This window comes from Manis javanica, chromosome 9, assembly GCF_040802235.1.
Source record: "Manis javanica isolate MJ-LG chromosome 9, MJ_LKY, whole genome shotgun sequence".
NCBI classification, from domain to species: Eukaryota; Metazoa; Chordata; class Mammalia; order Pholidota; family Manidae; genus Manis; species Manis javanica.
In genome coordinates, this window is record NC_133164.1 from 97650528 (window position 1) to 97670115 (window position 19588).

At 35.6% G+C, this 19588-nt stretch overlaps 1 protein-coding gene across 2 annotated transcripts in view; it reads right to left on the reverse strand.

The window, feature by feature from the left end:
- Positions 1-19588, reverse strand: part of RIT2 (Ras like without CAAX 2) — a 390276-nt gene that overhangs the window by 187409 nt on the left and 183279 nt on the right. For both annotated transcript variants that reach the window (XM_073213309.1, XM_037015079.2), the window contains exon 4: positions 4011-4202. In XM_073213309.1, the coding sequence (XP_073069410.1) occupies positions 4011-4202 (192 nt within the window). The remainder of the gene's footprint in view (positions 1-4010; positions 4203-19588) is intronic.

The window sequence follows — 19588 nt, forward strand, 5'->3', positions numbered from 1 at the left end:
GAAATGGAACTGTTTTATTTAGCTATCTCACTGAAGAATAAACAGAGGGTATTTCACAGCCCCAAGTCAGCACTCAAAGAGTCAGGCTGTGGAAAAGAGTCTGGAGGTTTCAAGCTGAGTGTTAAGCTGCAATTAGACCGTCTGCACTGAGGGGTTTGTCAAGGTCCATCTTCAGGATAAAACAGTTTGTGGTCTGCGACTGATGTAAAACTTCTCTAATCTAGCTCCCAAATCCCTGAAACTCATTCCATTCAGAGCACCACTTTGACTTTGCACAGTTGGTCAGGTTTTGCAAAAACAACAAATAGGAATTATTCCCACCCACTCTCCCATGTGACAGCAGAAGACCTAATAAATAGGGACAAAGATGGTGAAGGCTCAGGAACTAATGTTGTCTGGGAATTTATAAAAAAAGGCCTTAAAATAGTCTGGATGGACTTGGGTCAGAATTGTTCAGCTAATTAGAAAATATGCTTTTTAGTAGTTTTGAACCTCATTCCCTTACTCTATATTTCCTCACATTCTTCCCCCCCCCCACCAAGTTCTGGCTATTACTGGCTTGTTTAAGGCCTAGAGCTCCCCACTTACCATCCAATGAGTTACCATTCTGATCCCATCTCCTCCAACTCACCAACTGAATCTAATTGCTTATGTTCCATTCTTTGAAGAGCATGATGCTAAGATCCTAGAGCTGATATAAAAACCTAATTCATGAGAAAAATAACAATGGTTTGCAGGCCAATAGTACAACACAGTGAGATTTCAAATCAGAGCACACTGGGTATTGTGTCTCAGCCCTAACTAGTTGTGTAATCTTGAGCGAGCTCTAAATGTACTGAAGTTTCAGTTGTGTCCTAGGTAAATAGGTATAACAAAGGAACCTACTTCATGGGCTTGTGGTGAGCATTGAATAAAATTATGTGTGTTAAGCACCTGACGCAGAGCCTTGCAAATACTAAATGATCATCGTCAGCATCAAAATGAGTACCATTTCCTGATAAAGTGCTACCCTTTATACAGAGCCCTTCAAAATTTTAGCTCAAAGATGTTAATGATGATAAAAATATCACTTATTTTTCCTGGTAGAAAAGGATTTGGGAGTCACCAAAACACATTAGGAATGTAACCACCTACTCTACCAAACAAATATAATAAAAACAGCTTTCATCATCAGCAGTTTTTCCTTTCATCTTCTTTCAGTGTAGACTGAGGAAGAAGAGCTGATCGGTGAGAAAACAACTTCCCTGCCTCTCAGCAATAAACAAAAACCTAGGATGGTTTCCTTCAAGGTCTTTGAGTTTATTGCTCTATGAATCTTCATAAAACTTCTTGGAGCTATAGATGATGAGGTGTTAACATCTTCATTTTTTTTTGGTTGTTTTAGGTGAAAAAAAATCAGACACCTAATTTTTAAATACTGATGTCATAAAAGGAGTATATATCATCTAGGTTTTAGTCTTAATTTTGTCAAGAACAGCAATCATTTATGGAAGTCAATTTCTATCAATATATTAAGTCCTTAAATGTCACCATCCATCGAATGCTTGCCTTACAACTTCTCAGGACAGTTGTATGATTAGAATAAAGTGTGAACTGAAAGTATTTTTGAAAAGGAAAAACCACTCTGCAATTATAGGAATAATTATTTCCATCACAAACACCACAGCCAGAAGCCAAATTTACATATCAGCACTTCATTATAGGAGACATTGGTACATGAGCATATTTAAAAAGAATGTAATTTGAGTTTTCATGGTTTTTGCATTTTCTGTGACCATCTTGTTTACTTGCTTTTATCTAAAAGGAGAAGTCTGTTAAATCTGCTTTTACTCAGCTTAATGTCTCTTTTGGTATTTGCTTCAGACACTTATGATACTTCTGATTCACATCATGGCTAATGTGAAATTACCCAGGCTGGAATAGGGGTTCTGGAGAACATGGAGATACAGGGGACCACCTTTGAGCCTAGGAAAGCAGAGTCAGGAACAAGATGGAATGGGGAAAGCAAATGCCAGCCAGCACTGGAATCATGGAGAGCAACCCATATTAGGAATAATCTTATTTATGGTTGCCTGAAGAAGTTTCCCTAATGTTCTCAAATTCACCAGCTCTCTCAGAATCACCTGTAACTCTCTTGAATGGCATCCAAATAAAGGTTTTTGTTCTTTAGAAACCCTGAGAAATGCAACAAAGCTGGTCACATGATCATTGATGGTACACTTGCATCTCAGAGTGCTCCCTCATCCCACTTCCCAGAAATCCCCCCCAAAATTAGAATATCCCCTCTCCTCCAAGGAGGATCTGAAGGGTTCACCACTAAATCTATAACTCTCTTTTTCCTTTCTGCCAAGTATCTGAGAATAGATACATATTTAGCTGATAAAATAAACTTGAATTCCTATCCTATACTAACATAACCATATCATAGTAAACATCGCTTTGGAGAAAGAGAAACAACAAAGCAAGACATAACAAGGGCAGAGAAGACAAACAAATATTATACCTCTTAAAAAATAGTTGGCTGCCACTTTAAGATACTTAGACTTTCAAATGAAATACATGAAAATGTCACCACAAAAATGCCTTGCCCCAAATCATAGGAATATGTTTCTATGTGGAGCATACATTTATAAACACTGGCTCTATATGTTTTCACTTTATGAAAACTTAAAACACATTAGATAAAAATATCCAAATATATAAAATACTTAAAATAGGACAAAACTAAGTGTTTTAGTGAAAATTCTTACCATAGCAAAAGGTTTTATTAGCAGGCTACTTTAAGCAGTCTAAAAATAAATCATTAGCTGGAGTAACAGAAACCATTGAAATCCAGCTGAAATTCAAGGTTAATGCAAATAACGATGAAGCATCTCAAATATAAGTAAGCTACTCGATTTAAAGAATTTGACTTATAAAAATTTGCTTTGCATGCAACTTGTCAGTAATGTAACTTTGTACAAAAATGAGTCATGGCAATGGAATTATGAGATGATTTGCCTACTCCCCAATTTAGGTTTTTGTCTTTTAATCTCTTTAGGAGTACTAAGGACAACTGAAGTATCATTACCCTGTAGAGATCTCAGAGATGAGGCTATCATAGTTTTCCCATCCTGTTCTGATAGTGTATAAACTGTAATGACTATAAAACATCTTATATACATAATATATATACTTATATATACTACTATAATACATGAAATCTAGTAGTGATCACAGTCTAAACTAGATATGGGTTTTGCATTATCATTGGAGAAGTTATGAGACTGAGGATCACACTATGAATCTCAGTACAGAGGGATAGCTTGAAGCAGATTGATGTATTTCTCATTCTGGAAGATGGGAGGGATCCTGTTCTGATTATCTACTGCTGCATGGAAAATAGTTCAGAACATGGTGGCTTAAACAATTCCATTTTTTTTTTTTTTTGCCCGTAAGTGTGTGGGTCAGAAATCCAGACAAGGCCCAGCTGGGAGATTCTTCTGTTTCATATGAATTGGCTAGGGTATCTTCTGAGCTATAGTCAGATGGCAGCTGGTACTGAAACGTGCACAATGCCTTGCCCACATGTGTGTTAAGTTGGCAGAGATAGCTGAGGTTAGCTGCTTTGCTCACATTGTTTAGCTTGAGATTTTTACATGGTGCCTAGACCCCAAGAGCAAGTATTTTCAAATAGCCAAGGCAGAACCTGAAGAACTTTCAAGGTTCAGCCTCAGAATTATGCAGCATCATTTTTAGAGTTACTCCTTCATACAAACCATAGGGCCAGCCCAGATCTAGGAATGGGAAAAACACACCATGCCCGCTGATAGGGGATTGGTAAGGACACACAAAATAGCATGTGAAATGGGTTATATTGTGGTGGATAACACAATCTACCACAGGACTTCAAAGATTTAGTGCAAAAATCATGTGTACATTTCTTTTGCATAATTTTCAATATGAACCTTGGAAAGCAGACATACTTGGTACTATAAAGACAGAAACCAACAAATAAAATTGACACTTACCTGACGGAACTGTTCCAGGTCAATTTTGTTACCCACCAGTACCAGGGGGATTTCATAGGTGTGGCGAACCTGAAAAATGAGCTCTTTAAACTTGGCAGCTTCCTGGAATGACTGGCGGTCAGTGACAGAGTAGCAGATGATGAACCCCTCCCCGCCTCGCATGTACTGCTCCCGCATGGCTGTGAATTCTGCCTGCAGGAAAAGAGCAAAATTGTTATGTCACTTAAAACACTGAAGCCGGTACAAAATACGAATAAAATTAAAGGTAAAAAGCAGACAAATTATAAGAGTAAATAATTTGGATAGAAATTTTCTCAAAGTACATTTGTGGACTTTGTATATAGAAAAGCAATGTGATGTCTAAATGCACCACTATGAATCCTGAATGTTTCAACTGTTCAGAATGTTGATCTTTAATCATGGAAGACTTCATTTAAGAGCTCTTGGGGGAGATGTGTTAAGTAGCAGATTTATTAATAAACTCTTGAGGACTATATACAGATTATGTATTTATTTTCTACTTAATGACCTACTTTTAGGAAAAGGAATCTAAATTTGTATACTCCAAATGTTAAAACCTAGAGGAACTAATTTTCTCAAAAATATGAAAAGAAACTATATTTTAATTTTTATTATCCTTGTGATTGGAGAAAGTTATTAGCAAAGCTAATACCACACTCAGTTAAATGCCTGGGTATACTCAGATTTATGTCCCTGAGGAGCGTCACCAGAGGGGCATTGGTTGCTGAGTCATGAGTCCACTTCAGCATTCCGCTGACTCCTCTATCCTCTTCTTTCCTTGCAGAGGACAGGCTTACCTGCCACAATGTACCCATGTCCCAACTGGAACACATCACTGTATCTGCTTTTCATGTTACATCCCACCTAAACAACAATTTCCTGGCAACTGAAAATTCAATGTTTGGTCTGCATTACAACCTAAAATTTTCCTTTCAGTCTGAAATATCTGACTTCATTCACTATTATTCTGAACCTACTGCTAAAATCACAAGTGCTAATTAGACACATGCAACGGGAAAAATAAAACAGGCTCTGGCTGTGTAACAAGCCGTGTTAAATAACAAGAAAACAATACAAGAACATCTCATGACTTAGACAGTTGTGAAATAAGTAATAAAGAAAGGAAGATTCACATGAGCTTGAGCTATATTTGAAGACTTTAAAGAGAAGATGTGAATTCTTCACCAACCAAGGGTTTCTAAGAACTACAAAAATGTTCTCCTCAAAGTAATTGTTGAAACAAATGTTTGATTTAACATAGCTTGACTTTTGAAGGATGGGAGCATTTACATAAATTTGGAAATTTCAGAAAATTGGGGTGTTTACAAATCTAGAGGCAGTAATAAAGTTAATGAGGTCCTGAATTAGTAGGTAGATTTCTTAAATTATTTTCAGTCAATATAGAATGGGTGCAAACAGTATCATTGGGTTCAACCAATCACTCCCAAATTGTAGGAACTTGAGCCTGGAGAGGACAGGAGACTTGTCCAAGGATGGACAGTCAGCTGATGAAGAGGAGGTCTGGATATTTAGTGTTGTCTGACTCTCACTATATCAATTTACTTAGTATTAACTTGTACTTCATCCTAAATTTTACCATTTGAGTGGAAGGAACTAACATGGGAGGAAAAAAACCCTATTGGGTCTCAGTTTCTTCATCTCCAAAACAAAGTTGGTTTATAAAATGTTTGTGGTCCTTCATAGTTCTGACATACTCTAATTTTGAAAACCCTATGCCTCAACCAGTATTACTCAGCTAACATGGATCCACTAGAAAATTACAGACTGCTAAGTGATATTTCCCTAACTTATAATTACATTTCTAAAATACAAATGATAGAATTATCATAAAATATATGTGACAGTTAAGAAAATATGTGGTTTTGTTACATCAGTTGCATATGACTGATGCCATAATAAAGTACAACTAACCTGGAGAAAATTTATTTTACAATATACCCAGTTCAGGTTATTTGCCAATTATTTTAAGCATCAAATTCCTTATCTTTAATTACCTATGGTATATTGAAAAATAACTAATATACATTACAAAATATTCAAGTGGTACAAATGTATATAAAATTTAGTTTTCTTCCTATCTCAATTTCTAGTTTTCCTTCTCAACTGTATGACAATTAATAGTTTCTTTATACTTACAAAAATAGTCTATGTATACATAGGAATAGACATATACTTCTACTTTCATACACCTTTTTATACTCAAATGGGAACATAATGTATATAATTTTTACTTTTAATCTTAATTAAGATTTAATAGCCCTAATATACTGTGGAGGCCAATCCATGTAAACACATATGAGCAATGATTCTATGAATGCATAATTCCTTTTATGCATGTATGTTGATTTCTTTAACTGTCTATGCCCAGATGTCCTCTTTTTATTCCTATTACAAACAATGCTGCAATATACATACTACAACATCAATGTTGCCCAGATTTATGTACGCCCAAGAAGTAGTACTGTTAGATCAGAGAGAACATACATTTTTACTTTTGAGAAATAGTTCCAGTCTCACTACCAAAGACCCTGTACTAGTAGCACTCTTTCCAACATTATATAAAAGTACTGCTTCCTCTCATTCTCACCAGTGCCACTTACCATGAACTTTTGTACCTTTTATAAATTCTAGAGTAAAAGAGTTATCTTGTTTCTTTCATCTGCATTTATTTATGAGTCATGTTGAGCATCTCTAAGTTTATTATCTATTTACAAGTTCTCTTCTAGCTATGGATTTTGTTTTGTTTTAAGAAATAAAGTGGCTTTTTCATTTATAAATGGGGATTTTTATGTTAATCTGAGCTGGCAAAGTTCTTAGTATGTGAGACATAAGAAAAACACCAATAAATTTGACTATTTCAATAAAAGCTATTGAGAAAAGACTAATCAATTTGCAAACCAAAAACTACAATGAAATATCAGTTCACACCAATCAGAATGACTATTTTTTTAGAAAAGCATAAAAAAATAACAAGTGTTGGCAAGGATGTGGAGAAATGGGAACCCTCCCAAGCTATTGGTGGGAATGTAAATTGGTGCAGCCACTATGGAAAACAGTATGGAGGTTTCTCAAAGAACTAAAATAGAAATATCATATGACTCAGTAATTCCACTGTAGAAATTTATAAAAAGGAAACAAAATAAATAATTCAAAAAGATCTATGCATTACATTTATCTCATTATTTACAATAGACAAGATATGGAAGCAACCAAAGTGCCCATCAATAAATGAATGGATAAAGAAGATGTACATGTATGTAATGGAATATTATGTAGCCATAAAAAAGAATGAAATCTTGCCATTTGTGACAACATGGATGGATCTAGAGGATATTATGCTAAGTGAAAAAGACAAAAAAGACAAATACTGTATAATTGAATTTATATGTGGAATCTAAAAAGCCAAACCAAGCAAACAAATAAAACAGAAATTGACTCATAAGCACAGAGCACAGACTGGTGGTTGCCATGGGGGAAGGGGTAAAGGGATGGTTAGAATAGGTAAAGAGGATAAAGAAGTACAAACTTTAAATTATAGAATAATTAGTATATAATTGTTGGATCACTTTGTTGTATATATGAAACTAATATTGCATATCAACCATATTTCAATAAAAAAAGAAAGAAAAATAAGTTTGAAAAAGCCTAAGAACCTAATAGAGACACAAGCAAAGTACATGAACGTAAAATTCACAGAGAACAATGTTGAATGAAGGAATGAGTGGATATCCAATCATGCTGGTTAGCTAGACTCAAAGTCATATATGTCATATTCAAAATAAATTTAATGGCTGTCACACTTGACCTGAATTGGAAACTACAGGTATGAGGTTCCAGAATTAGTATTTTAAAGGGCTCCTTGTTTGATCTTGCTTTGCAGCTGGATATAGGGGTGTGTAACTGCATTTATGTTCAAAAGTGGTCTTTGAGATCTGAGAGCAGAGAATCTGGGTGTCTCAGGACACGACTTCTAGGTCTGTTACTCAGAGCATATCCTTTAACAAATCACCTAGCCCCTCAGTGACTGAATTTCCTCCTTTGTTAAAAGGGATTAGGATACACACTTAACCCATCTTACAGGGCTGTACAAGGGATCAAATGCTAGAATATATGTGAAAATGCTTTGATCAATGTTTAAATACAATACAAATTAAGCCTATTATTATCTCCAGTATAAATCCTTCAGAATAGCAGCTTTCCCTGAGAGAACAGCTACAAAATTCTCTTTGAGTTGCCTTAAATATAAACACAGAAGTACTTCTCAGATGTGTTTAATCAGAAAATTATTAAGCTTTTTTTTTCAAAATAAGAGAATTTCTCCCCTGGTAAAATAGATATAATTATCACAATGAATGGGGAGAACACTTCCTCCTGGCTGACTTTATCTAAACCAGCTCTTTTCATAGCATTCCTATATGTGTGTTTCACTTAAAGATGCACTGGAGTTTGGTGGGGCCCAGAGAATTAAGCAGAAGCTCTGCAGCTATGTATCAACTTAATAATAAATGATACTGTAATCACTTTATAAGGAAAAATGCCTTCAACATGTTGCTTTCATATTCATTCACCCATGAATTAAAGATCCCTGTACTTTATGTTCTATGTATCCTGAATGTTAATATCTTAATTTGCTTCCTGATATAAATTAAAATTGTTGGTTAATTATTCAGAAACATTACTAGATTCCATTTGCTATCCGTAAGTAGTCTATGAAACAGACCCACCGTGTAAAATGCTACAAACATAAGCATTTCTAGTATCTTCCAAATCTGCAGCTTGATCACTTCTCTTTGATATGTTTGTTCCCTTGCATTACAATTATGTGAGAAATCTCTTAATTCTGAAAACAAAGAAAGAATTTTTGATTAATCTCATATCCCACTTGATTGATTATCTGAGTATTTTGAGCAGAAATTCAGAAACTTAGGGACTGAATCAGCTCCCCATTACATTCCACTAGTACTAATACAACATATGAGTGCCTCCCTATTTACAAAGTGGCCTAGCACTACAATCAGACCAGACCTCCAATTGTTTCCTAGTATAACACACACATAACATTATCTATACTGGTTGTTACACCCATGATAAGTCTCCACACTGAATTTATTCTCCTACTACAAAAAAAGTAAATAAAAAAATAAGTCAGCCAGGCAGTTAACACTATGCCAAGTGGTAGGATATATACGAATTAAAAAAAAAAAAATTGTTCCTGTCCTGGTTGGAGCAGTACAACAATGCAACTAGACCAGGATAAAATAAATAAACAGCAATTAAGTGCTAAATGAATCATAAGGGTTCAGAAAAAGGCAAGGGCAGTTGGCAGGAGAAGGGCAAAGAGAACTTGGTGGAAGAAATGAGGTGATATTTTTATTAAGATATCATTGATATACAATCACATGAGCAACATTGTAGTTACTAGATTCCCCCCATTATCAAGTCTCCACCACGTACTCCATTACAGTCACTGTCCATCAGCATGGTAAGATGCTATGGAGTCATAACTTGTCTTCTCTGTGTTATATTGCCTTCCCCATGCTCTCCACTACATTATCTGCACTAATCATAATGCCCCTTAATACCCTTCTCCCTCCCTTCCCACCACCCTGCCCAGTCTCTTTCCCTTTGGTAACTATTAGTTCATTTTGGGGTTCTGTGAGTCTGCTGCTGTTTTGTTCCTTCAGTTTTTGCTTTGTTCTTACACTCCACAGATGAGTGAAATCATTTGATACTTGTCTTTCTCTGCCTGACTTATTTCACTGAGCATAATATCCTCCAGTTCCATCCATTTTGTTGCAAATGGTAGGAATTGTTTTCTTCTTATGGCTGAACAATATTTCATCATGTATATGTACCACATCTTCTTTATCCATTCATCTACTGATGGACACTTAGATTGCTTCCATATCTTGGCTATCATAAATAATACTGCAATAAACATAGGGGTGCATATGTCTTTTTGAATCTGTGATCCTGTTTTATTAGGGTAAATTCGTAGGAGTGGGATTTCTGGGTCACATGGTATTTCTATTTTTTGTTTTTTGAGGAACCCCTCCATACTGCTTTCCACAATGGTTAAACTAATTTACATTCCCACCAGCAGTGTAGGAGGGTCCCCTTTCTCCACATCCTTGCCAACATTTGTTCTTGTTTGTTTTTTTGGATGTTGGTCATCCTAACTGGTGTGAGGTGATATCTCATTGTGGTTTTAATTAGCATTTTTCTGATGATTAGTGATGTGGAGCAACTTTTCATGTGCCTGTTGGCCATCAGAATTTCTTCTTTGGAAAAGTGTCTGTTCAGCTACTCTGCCCAATTTTAATTGGGTTATTTGCTTTTTGGGTGTTGAGTCATGTGAACCCTTTATATATTTTGGATGTTAACCCCTTACTGGATATGTCATTTATGAATATATTCTCCCATACTGTAGGATGCCCTTTTGTTCTACTGATGGTGCCCTTTGCTGTACAGAAGCTTTTTAGTTTGATGTAGTTCCACTTGTTCATTTTTGCTTTTGTTTCCCTTGCCCAAGGAGATATGTTCATGACAAAGTTGCTCATGTTTATATTCAAGAGAGTTTTGCCTATGTTTTCTTCTAAGAGTTTTATGGTTTCATGACTTACATTCAGGTCTTTGATCCATTTCATGTATACTTTGTGTATGGAATTAGACAGTAATCCAGGTTCATTTTCTTACATGTAGCTCCAGTTTTGGAGATGTGATTTTTTATAAAATTTATAATTTGTAGAGAGCTCCTCAACTTCCATGCAACTCTGATTCCAAAATCATGTTTGTCATCCTTAAACAGCCTTTCATGATCCAAATTCAGCATTTGCATGGCAATTAAATATCTAGGGCCTGCCTACCAGTCAATAGTTGTTTTTGAAGGCTGTCAAAGGAGCATTGTGGTTTTTCTTACTTTTGTTTGAATGTTTTTTAAATAAGAAAGAATAAAAAATACAAATTATAAAAGTGTAGATATAAATTTACTATAGCTGATGCAAAGTACAAGACTGAAACCAGTAGTAGGAGTGGTTCTTCAGTGGTGATCTGATGTCTTAATCTGGTTAAGAATATTTAACTGAAATGGAAATGATCAAAGCTTTTATAAATGCCAATAATATATGGTCAAAATTGTGTGTAAAAGGCAAAATATAATTATTTTGAAACTATTCTGTAGTTTACAGGGAACATAACAATCTCCACCACTATATATTTATCTATCATCTATCTTTCCATATCTGACACTCATGTACATTCAGTAATGCATTAAATCATGGAATACTGCCTTAACCATACATCAAATATTTTTTGAGCATTTATTATGTGACAGTCATATAAAATTTGAGATATTTCAAAATATGTATAACAAAAATATGTATAAATGTGGAATAGAACATATAGAAATTACAATATCAAAATCAAAGTAAGTAAAAACACAGTTTGATCTCCAAACTTTACTCTCAAGGTCTAAACAACCAAAGTTGCAATGGAAACTTGATCTCTTACATCGCTTTTTTGGTGAATAACAACATACTCATGTGTCCAGTGACAGATCTCTCCTTAAGGACTTAGGGCTAAAAGCAATTTCTATTACGGTGTTTCACATAAGGGATAATATCCACAATATCAACAGGATCAGGAGTGGCCGGTTCCCTGAGACACAGTCTCTAATTGTATTTTTTATTTTTTTTAATTGACATACAATTGATATGATTAACTTAGCTCCAGGTGTACAACATAGTGATTCAGCAATCACATACATTATGAAATGCTCACCACTGTGTGTATGTGATTACCGTCTGTACCCATACAATGTTGTGACAATATTATTGAATATATTCCCGATACTGGACTTTTTTACCCTGGTGACTTATTTTATAATTGTAAGTTTATACCTCTACCCCCTCAATGAGGGGATTATCACCACAATGAGACACTACTTCATACCAGTCAGAATTGCCAGTATCACAAAAACAAGCAAGAATGTCGAATTGAATTTATCAATGTGAGTCACACCATTTTGTAGATTTGCTCAGTGATATTACTGCAAAGCCCAAGTAAGATAACAGAAAAGTTGTTAGAAAATAAAAGTGTAAAGACTGATGATGACAGTTAAAATCTTTTAATTTTAATGCTTAAAAAACTAGGAAGTTCCTTGATTGTGACATGATATTGAACACTGGAGGATTCAGGATGCTAGTTCCCTGTCTATAATGAAGGTGACTCCTATAAATTTCCTACTTAATACAACTCAAAATAAATGCTAAGGTTCCAATGCAGGACTAGCTACATAATTTGTGGGGCCCAGTGCAAAATGAAAATGTGGAGACTCGTTCAAAAATTACTAAGAATTTTAAGACATCAACAGCAGAGCATTAAACCAGGTACAGGGCCCTTCTAACATGGAGCCCTGGGTAATTACACAAATTGCAGGCCAGTGATGTCAGCCCCATGAGCACCTAAGAGCACATGGGAAGTGAACTCCAAAGAGAGGCTCCATGGGAAGGTCTCCTACAGGAGGGGATATTGGCAATTCTGCTCAGATATTAAGTCATTACTGAAACTTCAAGACCCCAGTGAAGGCCATAGACTGGACAATGATAGATGTGCAAGGTGACACAGAGTATGAGTTTGGGTACAGTGAGGGACATTGAGATGGGGGACTTGGACACATACTTCAAATGGGAAATGATGATACAGAAAGAGAGATGAGTATGGCTCATGTACATGGGTGGCATGTTTCTGTTGTCCAGGCAAGTCACATTATTGGAAGCCCTGACAACCACATTTTAGATTTAAATGGACAGAAAATGAAGAACTCAAAAACATGGTCTTTAGGAGTAAAGTAACATGCAGCCCTATTTCAGTAGGACTAGTTTGGCAATAGTAACAGTAATGGAGAGGAGAGAAAATCTTGAAGGTGTTTGCAGTAATCCTGAAGTGTATTTCCATGCGGGAAGAAACAAAAGGACAAATACTTGAATGAGAGATCACTGTATAGAGAAATACTTTGGATGTCTCAAGGATAAGAAAAAAAGAAGAAAGACTTGGTGTCCACCAGTTGAGGACTGAGAGAAAAAATAGGTAATTACTACTGATGGTTCAATAAATAATACTAGGCAATAGGTTGGGCTTCTGTGCATTCCCTACCTCTGTGGTCTATGTTATTAGCTCCCATACTAGATATGAAAAAATACGCCAAAGTCTGAGAGCTGCCAATTAGGAAATCAGAGGCATATCATGTTTTTTTTTTTTTAGCTCTGGAGGCTGGAAAACAGCAGAAGCAATAACAGAAAGAAGTTGATTGGGAAAGTAAGTAACTTATGGGGCATAGTGTCTCCTATAGATTTGTACTTTTCTAGTTAGAGTTGATATTAGACAGCTAAGGGGAACTATCCATTCATACCTGGAAATATGGTTTATGTGAAATAATACCCTCTGAATGGGATAGGATTCAAAGCCTTCATTTATTACTCTTTCTTTGTATTGCAATTCTTGAGCTTGGCTCTCAGTCCCATTAGAAGACTCTAAACTATGTGAGTTAAGGAGTACTCAGCATTGTATTCTCCAAAGCACTAGGGGAAGTGCCCACATCGGAGCCCAAAAGATAACTATATTATCATTTGGTTTATTACTTACTTTAAGCTAAATGTTTTAAGTAATGTTTCCATTCCCTGATTGATACACACTTTAAGGAGAGTGAAGTTTGGAGGCTGGAGGTTGGAGATAAAAGGAAAAGGGAATCAAATCTTTAAACTAAATGGATAAAAGCTTTTAGTTATTTATTCATTCCTGTACATGTAAGACCAGGTCTAGTTTAACTTTAATGTAAATATATATCCCACTGAAATCTACATCAATTAAAAAACAATTTAATATCCCTTTTTCATTTTCCACCTTCAATCATTTGTCTAATTTTAAGGAGAAAAGAAAGATGAGTCATACTGTGTTCGGATGCATCAAATATCATTTGTCTTTCCCCACTCTGACTTATGACTTTCTCAAAGACTTACGGTTTCATGACTGCCTCTGGTGGTACAAATCCATTAAAAGACATTTCTTATCACAGCTGGTTTCCTGTTTATCCTGGAGGTCAACTCATACTGGGAGCTGCTTTCCTGCTGATAAAACCTACAGGATTGCATCTTGGAAGAAAGCAACATAACTGTGTTTCATCCCCTGTGTTTTCATCATTCCCAGTGTGATCCTGAAAAGATGATCCCAGCAAAAATAACTGACTAAGAAATTCACACGCCAAAATTGTATTTGCTAATTGATTTAGAGCACATGAGAGAATACCTCTATAAAGGAAATGATTTGTGATATATTCATATGTACACATACACACACAAAATGTTCTAAAAAGCCTATTGCACAAAGTAATACATATTTGTATGGCTGAATGGAAAAAATAACTTACTTTCTCCCCAGATAAAGTCCAAATCACCTTGTTTTTCAATACTTAAAATAGTTTATCTCCAGACAATCCTAAAATTTTAACATTGTACTGAAAATCTATATGCCCTTACCATACTAATAAGGAAAAGATGTCCAGGGAAGATAAGTGTCCTCCGTAATATCAGAATTACAGGGACAAAGATTCTTTCCTTGACCAAATTCTACTTGGGCTCCCCTGAACATTTCAACTAGATCTCAGCTTTTGAACTTCTGTATTTGTCTGTACATTGTTCAATTTTAGCAAGAATCCTGCTAAACTGACTAAGACAGAATCTCCCATTCTCCTGTCTGATCATCCTCCATATCTATTCAGGGTCCTTAACCTTCACCATCCTAAGTGTAATGTCTGATCACCCTGGCCTCCCTTCAGTAAGAATCCTGCTAAGTCAGTGTAACCAGAATCCTCCCTTATCCCTAATGTTGCCTCTTAGCAATTTTCCATCCACCGATCCCCAACCTGCTCCTTGGTTATACATTTCCACTTGTCCATGCTAAGTTCAGAATTGAGCCTGGTTTTATACCAATATTTTTTTCCCCTATTGCAATAGTCCTGAGCACAATCTCTTTTTACCACTTTAACTACTGTCCAGCTCTAATTTTTCTTTAACAACCATTCAGAGACTATAGGGTTCATGACCCTTGTAAGTGCTAGATATACCTCACTCTCCAGCTTTGTTACAGCCTCCTGGCTGGCTGCTGTAACCCCCACTCTCTTTTCTACAGCCAATCCATCATTCCTTTATTTCCCTGTCCAACTAATCTTCTTTAAGCACTACATTCATTATGCAGCTCTTCTGCCTCCAAAGGTCCAATGGTCACCCATTTGCTTTCACATCAAATCTATACTCATCTGTCTGATTTTAAGACCCTGTATAACCTGATATCACACTGAATATCCAGCTTTATCTCCTATTAATCCTGAATATGCACTCTCTGCTCTAATAGGGTCACTTCTCTCATGGCTTGATCACATTAGTTGTTGCCTCTCAACATTGTGCCTTCATGCACATTGTTCCCCACATTTGAATTTTTTCTAGCTAATAGAGAATTTAATGATTATCACCTGCAACTCTTTTATTCTGTATATGAGAAAAATCAGGGCCCAGAAAAGTAGTGATGACGTCATTTTCTCATAGCTAACTGAAACACCGCCAGGTCATAAACCCCAGTCAGCTGATCTCTTTGTGTGGAAAGCTGCCTTTCCCCTTCAGCGACCTGAGCTGACCTCATAGACAATTACATTTTTTCTTCTTTTATGAATCTATGCCTAACAATCCAAGCCCTTACTGATAATTACTGTTTTGTGTATTTTCATCACTTATAAACCTCAAAAATTAGCAATTATTTATGTCTTTCTTTTACTGTTATCACGTAAGTAAGTGAGATTTGTGCCATCAAGATTTAAAATATTCTGGGGGTCAACATCAAGGCTTAAACTGTGTTTAATATTTATATCACCCAGATTCTGGATATATGAAAAGTTCCGTTGCTGTTGTTTGAATGGATAAATGCCATTTATCCCATACTGAGATCACCTTTCTATATAGAGAATGTACATGTTCTAGAACAGAGATAATAAGCAAGCCCTTAACATTACAGGAGTTTGTGAAGACATATAACACACACATTCCCTGTGATCAATCTTTTTAAAAAATACATAGGAGAAAACTTGAAAATTTATACTTTTAAAGGATATAACTGCAAAAGCAAAATAGAATTTTTGTCCTCCAGTCAGCCAATATCTCTTTATAAAATAAGTTTGCAACCTTGTATACCAAATATTAAGATAATTTTTGAATACATAAAGAAATTATCTCCTCCAAACTATTTCAATGTTCTGCAGGAACTATGCTCACCAAATTATTTGGTTACACAAGCAAAATTGTTCTTCATTCCATTTTTAAACTCAGTGAGTTCCTCACCATGTTCTTAAAAAACAAAATAGCTAGTAATACTTGTAATCCTTTCTGGTAATCTTAGAATCATTTTCATCTAGCTATTTAAAATGTAACAATTTGAAAATTATATATTCAAGTTTAAATATTCCAAAAAACAGCTTTAAAACTTGAGATTAAAGCCAAGAAATATATAGAGATAATAGAAAAAGAAAATGAGCACCAAGTTTTAAAACTGTGAAGGTTCATTACTGTCATACTGTTGTTTGTGAGATGCCTCAAAATTGATTCAGTGGAGAAAATAACAGTTCTTGTGAATTTTTAGTAAGTTGCATAAGTCAGTAAAAAAGCATAGATTATATATGCTTGTATAACATATAGGCCTTATTATTTTAAAAATGCCCTTTGGTGCCCAATATATATACAATTTTTAATGAATTATTTTTGGAAACCATCTCTGTTGTAGCAATATTTAAAAATTAGAAATTTTCTGTTCAACATGGTGGACAATTCCTGTCCTTTGCCCCTCAAAATTCAACTGTAATCCAGAACTATTGTTTTTTAAATATCTATGACATCATTGGAAAAAAAATTGATGACAACAGTATCCCAAGCAAAAGATTATCAGAGGGCTCCCTAATGAAGTCTTGGGAATCTTCAAATGCTGAGTCACCAACATATAGAAAAAGTAAGAGTGGGTCAGCAGGCAGCATTCAGAGTAATTAAATAAGGAATAGCTGAGACAAATGATACTCCTTGTCCCTGTCTTAGCAGCTACAGCTTTGTGTCTTGTTGATCCTATTAAGGAAAGTGGAATATCTAGCTGGGGAGTTTCCTTGTGTGGAATGTGGTCCTCAAGAGAGAGAGAGGTGAAGACCCTGAGGTGACTCAGAAGTGCTTCACAAGTGAGTGCAGATGGGCAGTGCTGAATGAATGCGGACCCTGCTCAAATGGGAAATGTACTAATGGGGTCCCCTTCCTCCTCTCTAGAGCAATCAGCTCCTCCACTCTCACTTTTTTGTCAAAAATGATGTGCTTACAAGTCTTGCCAACTTTAGCACACACTGACACCTCAGAGCTGGTTAAGTGCCATGATGCCCTGCACTGTAACCTATCGCAGTGCATAACAGACTGTCTTTGCATTTGTCTAAGGTACCCAGGCTGGACTCTTGAGATTCGTGACAGCAGGGCACTGTGTAGCGTGTTCATCTTTACATTGCCTTCACTTCACACAATGGTGTCTGATATATTAGACATATTCTATGTGGAATAACTAATAAATGAGTGAACCTTGAAAATCACAGTATCAGGTACATTATCATTTAACTGTTGAAACTTACAGCCTACATATAAACTTCCATTTCCCAAACAGTTTTTGTCATAACAAAAGTAGAATGCAAATTTCCAGTCATCCGTTGAAGTTCCATTTAAATATTTGAAACAACAGAGGAAAGTACAAGAGCTTTTTTTAAATTCAGGAAACTTCTAAACATGGACCATTCTCAGAAATTTTAGACTTCTAAAATGAAATATAAGAGACATCACGAATTTTTCTAAACTTTCACTTTTCCTAACTCCTCGCCACTCTATGTTTCCACTTTTTATGAACTATCATACTTAGAACATCAATGTGACACAAGTTTTCTTGTATTACATGGGGCAGTCTTGTCATTTCAGTTCCACATCAGAGTTAGAGTATAGGTGACATAATGGAAATATTACCACTTAAGAGCCACATAAACATGACTGAGTTTGCTTGTCAAGTTTCTTCAGTTGCTGACCATCTATTTCCTCATCTGGAATATGGAAAATCAATGCCTCTCTAATACCACAACAATGTGCAAATTAAATGATATAATGTCTCTTTATATATATAAATGCTTTGTACTATGTTTGGTGCTAAAATGGTTTGTCACTGAAAAATACTGGCTATATCCCTTCCATCATTTTGTTCCCTATCCTCATGGAAACCAAAGTAACAAACCTCAATTTCAATGTTTTATTACTGAATAATTTGGTCACCAATTTTAATTTGCAGAAGTCCTTGAAAACACCCTTGCTCTTACATACAACATCCTGTGGAGAGTACCCTGTTATCAGAGTGATTCAAAAATTATGTTTTATGCTATGTGAACATCTTAGGCTTATCAGAGAAGCTAACAAAGGGGGATAGTAAGAATGGACTCTTCTGGCAATATGGTGGCAAGTAGGCTGGCAAGCATGGTTTCAGAGATAAAGTAAGAGAGAAAGACAAGCAGAAGTTGTGTTCTGCAGAACATCAAATATATCTGCAAAGCTGAATCAGTTATCTCATGAGAGGCCGGAGAGAGGATGTGGAGCCTGGGGCAAGGAGCCCAGACTGCCTGGGTATGAATTCTGACTCTGTCACTTCACAGTTCCCTGGGACTCTGCTTTTTCATCCAGAGTTATTAAAAGTACCTACCTCATAAGATTGTTGTGATGACCAAGTGAATTAATACAACTGAAGCTCTGAAAATTTCTCTTTGTAAAGCATTTCCAAGAGTTCCCAGGACACAGGACCCAGTACAGCTTAGCTATTATTAATATTGCTGGCCCTACTAGGATTATTTCCTCTGCTTAACTCAAGGTAGAGCTAACAGCTCTATTTGTCATAAATGGTCAAGAATAGAATGTGGAATTTGTAATTAGGAACTGCCTCGTTTAATCTCCTATTTTAGGCTGATAGTCACAAATGAGCCTAAAGCCATAGATACTTTAAGAAGGAACTTTTAATTATCCCCTAACATGATTTACCAATGCTTAATCGGGTATTACTACTTAAAAAAAATACCTGTTTTAAATTTTTAAATTTTGCTGTTTTTCATAATGTTTCCAAATGCTTATTCTTTATTTAAGGTAAAAATACCTTTCCAATTTTTTTTGTTTTACCTACTGAAAGGAGTCTTAATATTCATTTCCAAAAACCGAACTGCAATTCCGGTGACAAACACAATTCTCCCTTTGAACACTATGCTAAGAAACAATGTGAGTTTTGATAGCTCTTGGCACAATGATAAAGAAAACAAAATAAAAATACTTCACATCTTTTTTTTAAATTTCCATAATAGAATTGTTTGAATACAATAACTAGAGCCAGAAGGATTTTCTTGAGAGGATTTCATACAAGTCCATGGCAATTTGCATTAATATGACCATTTT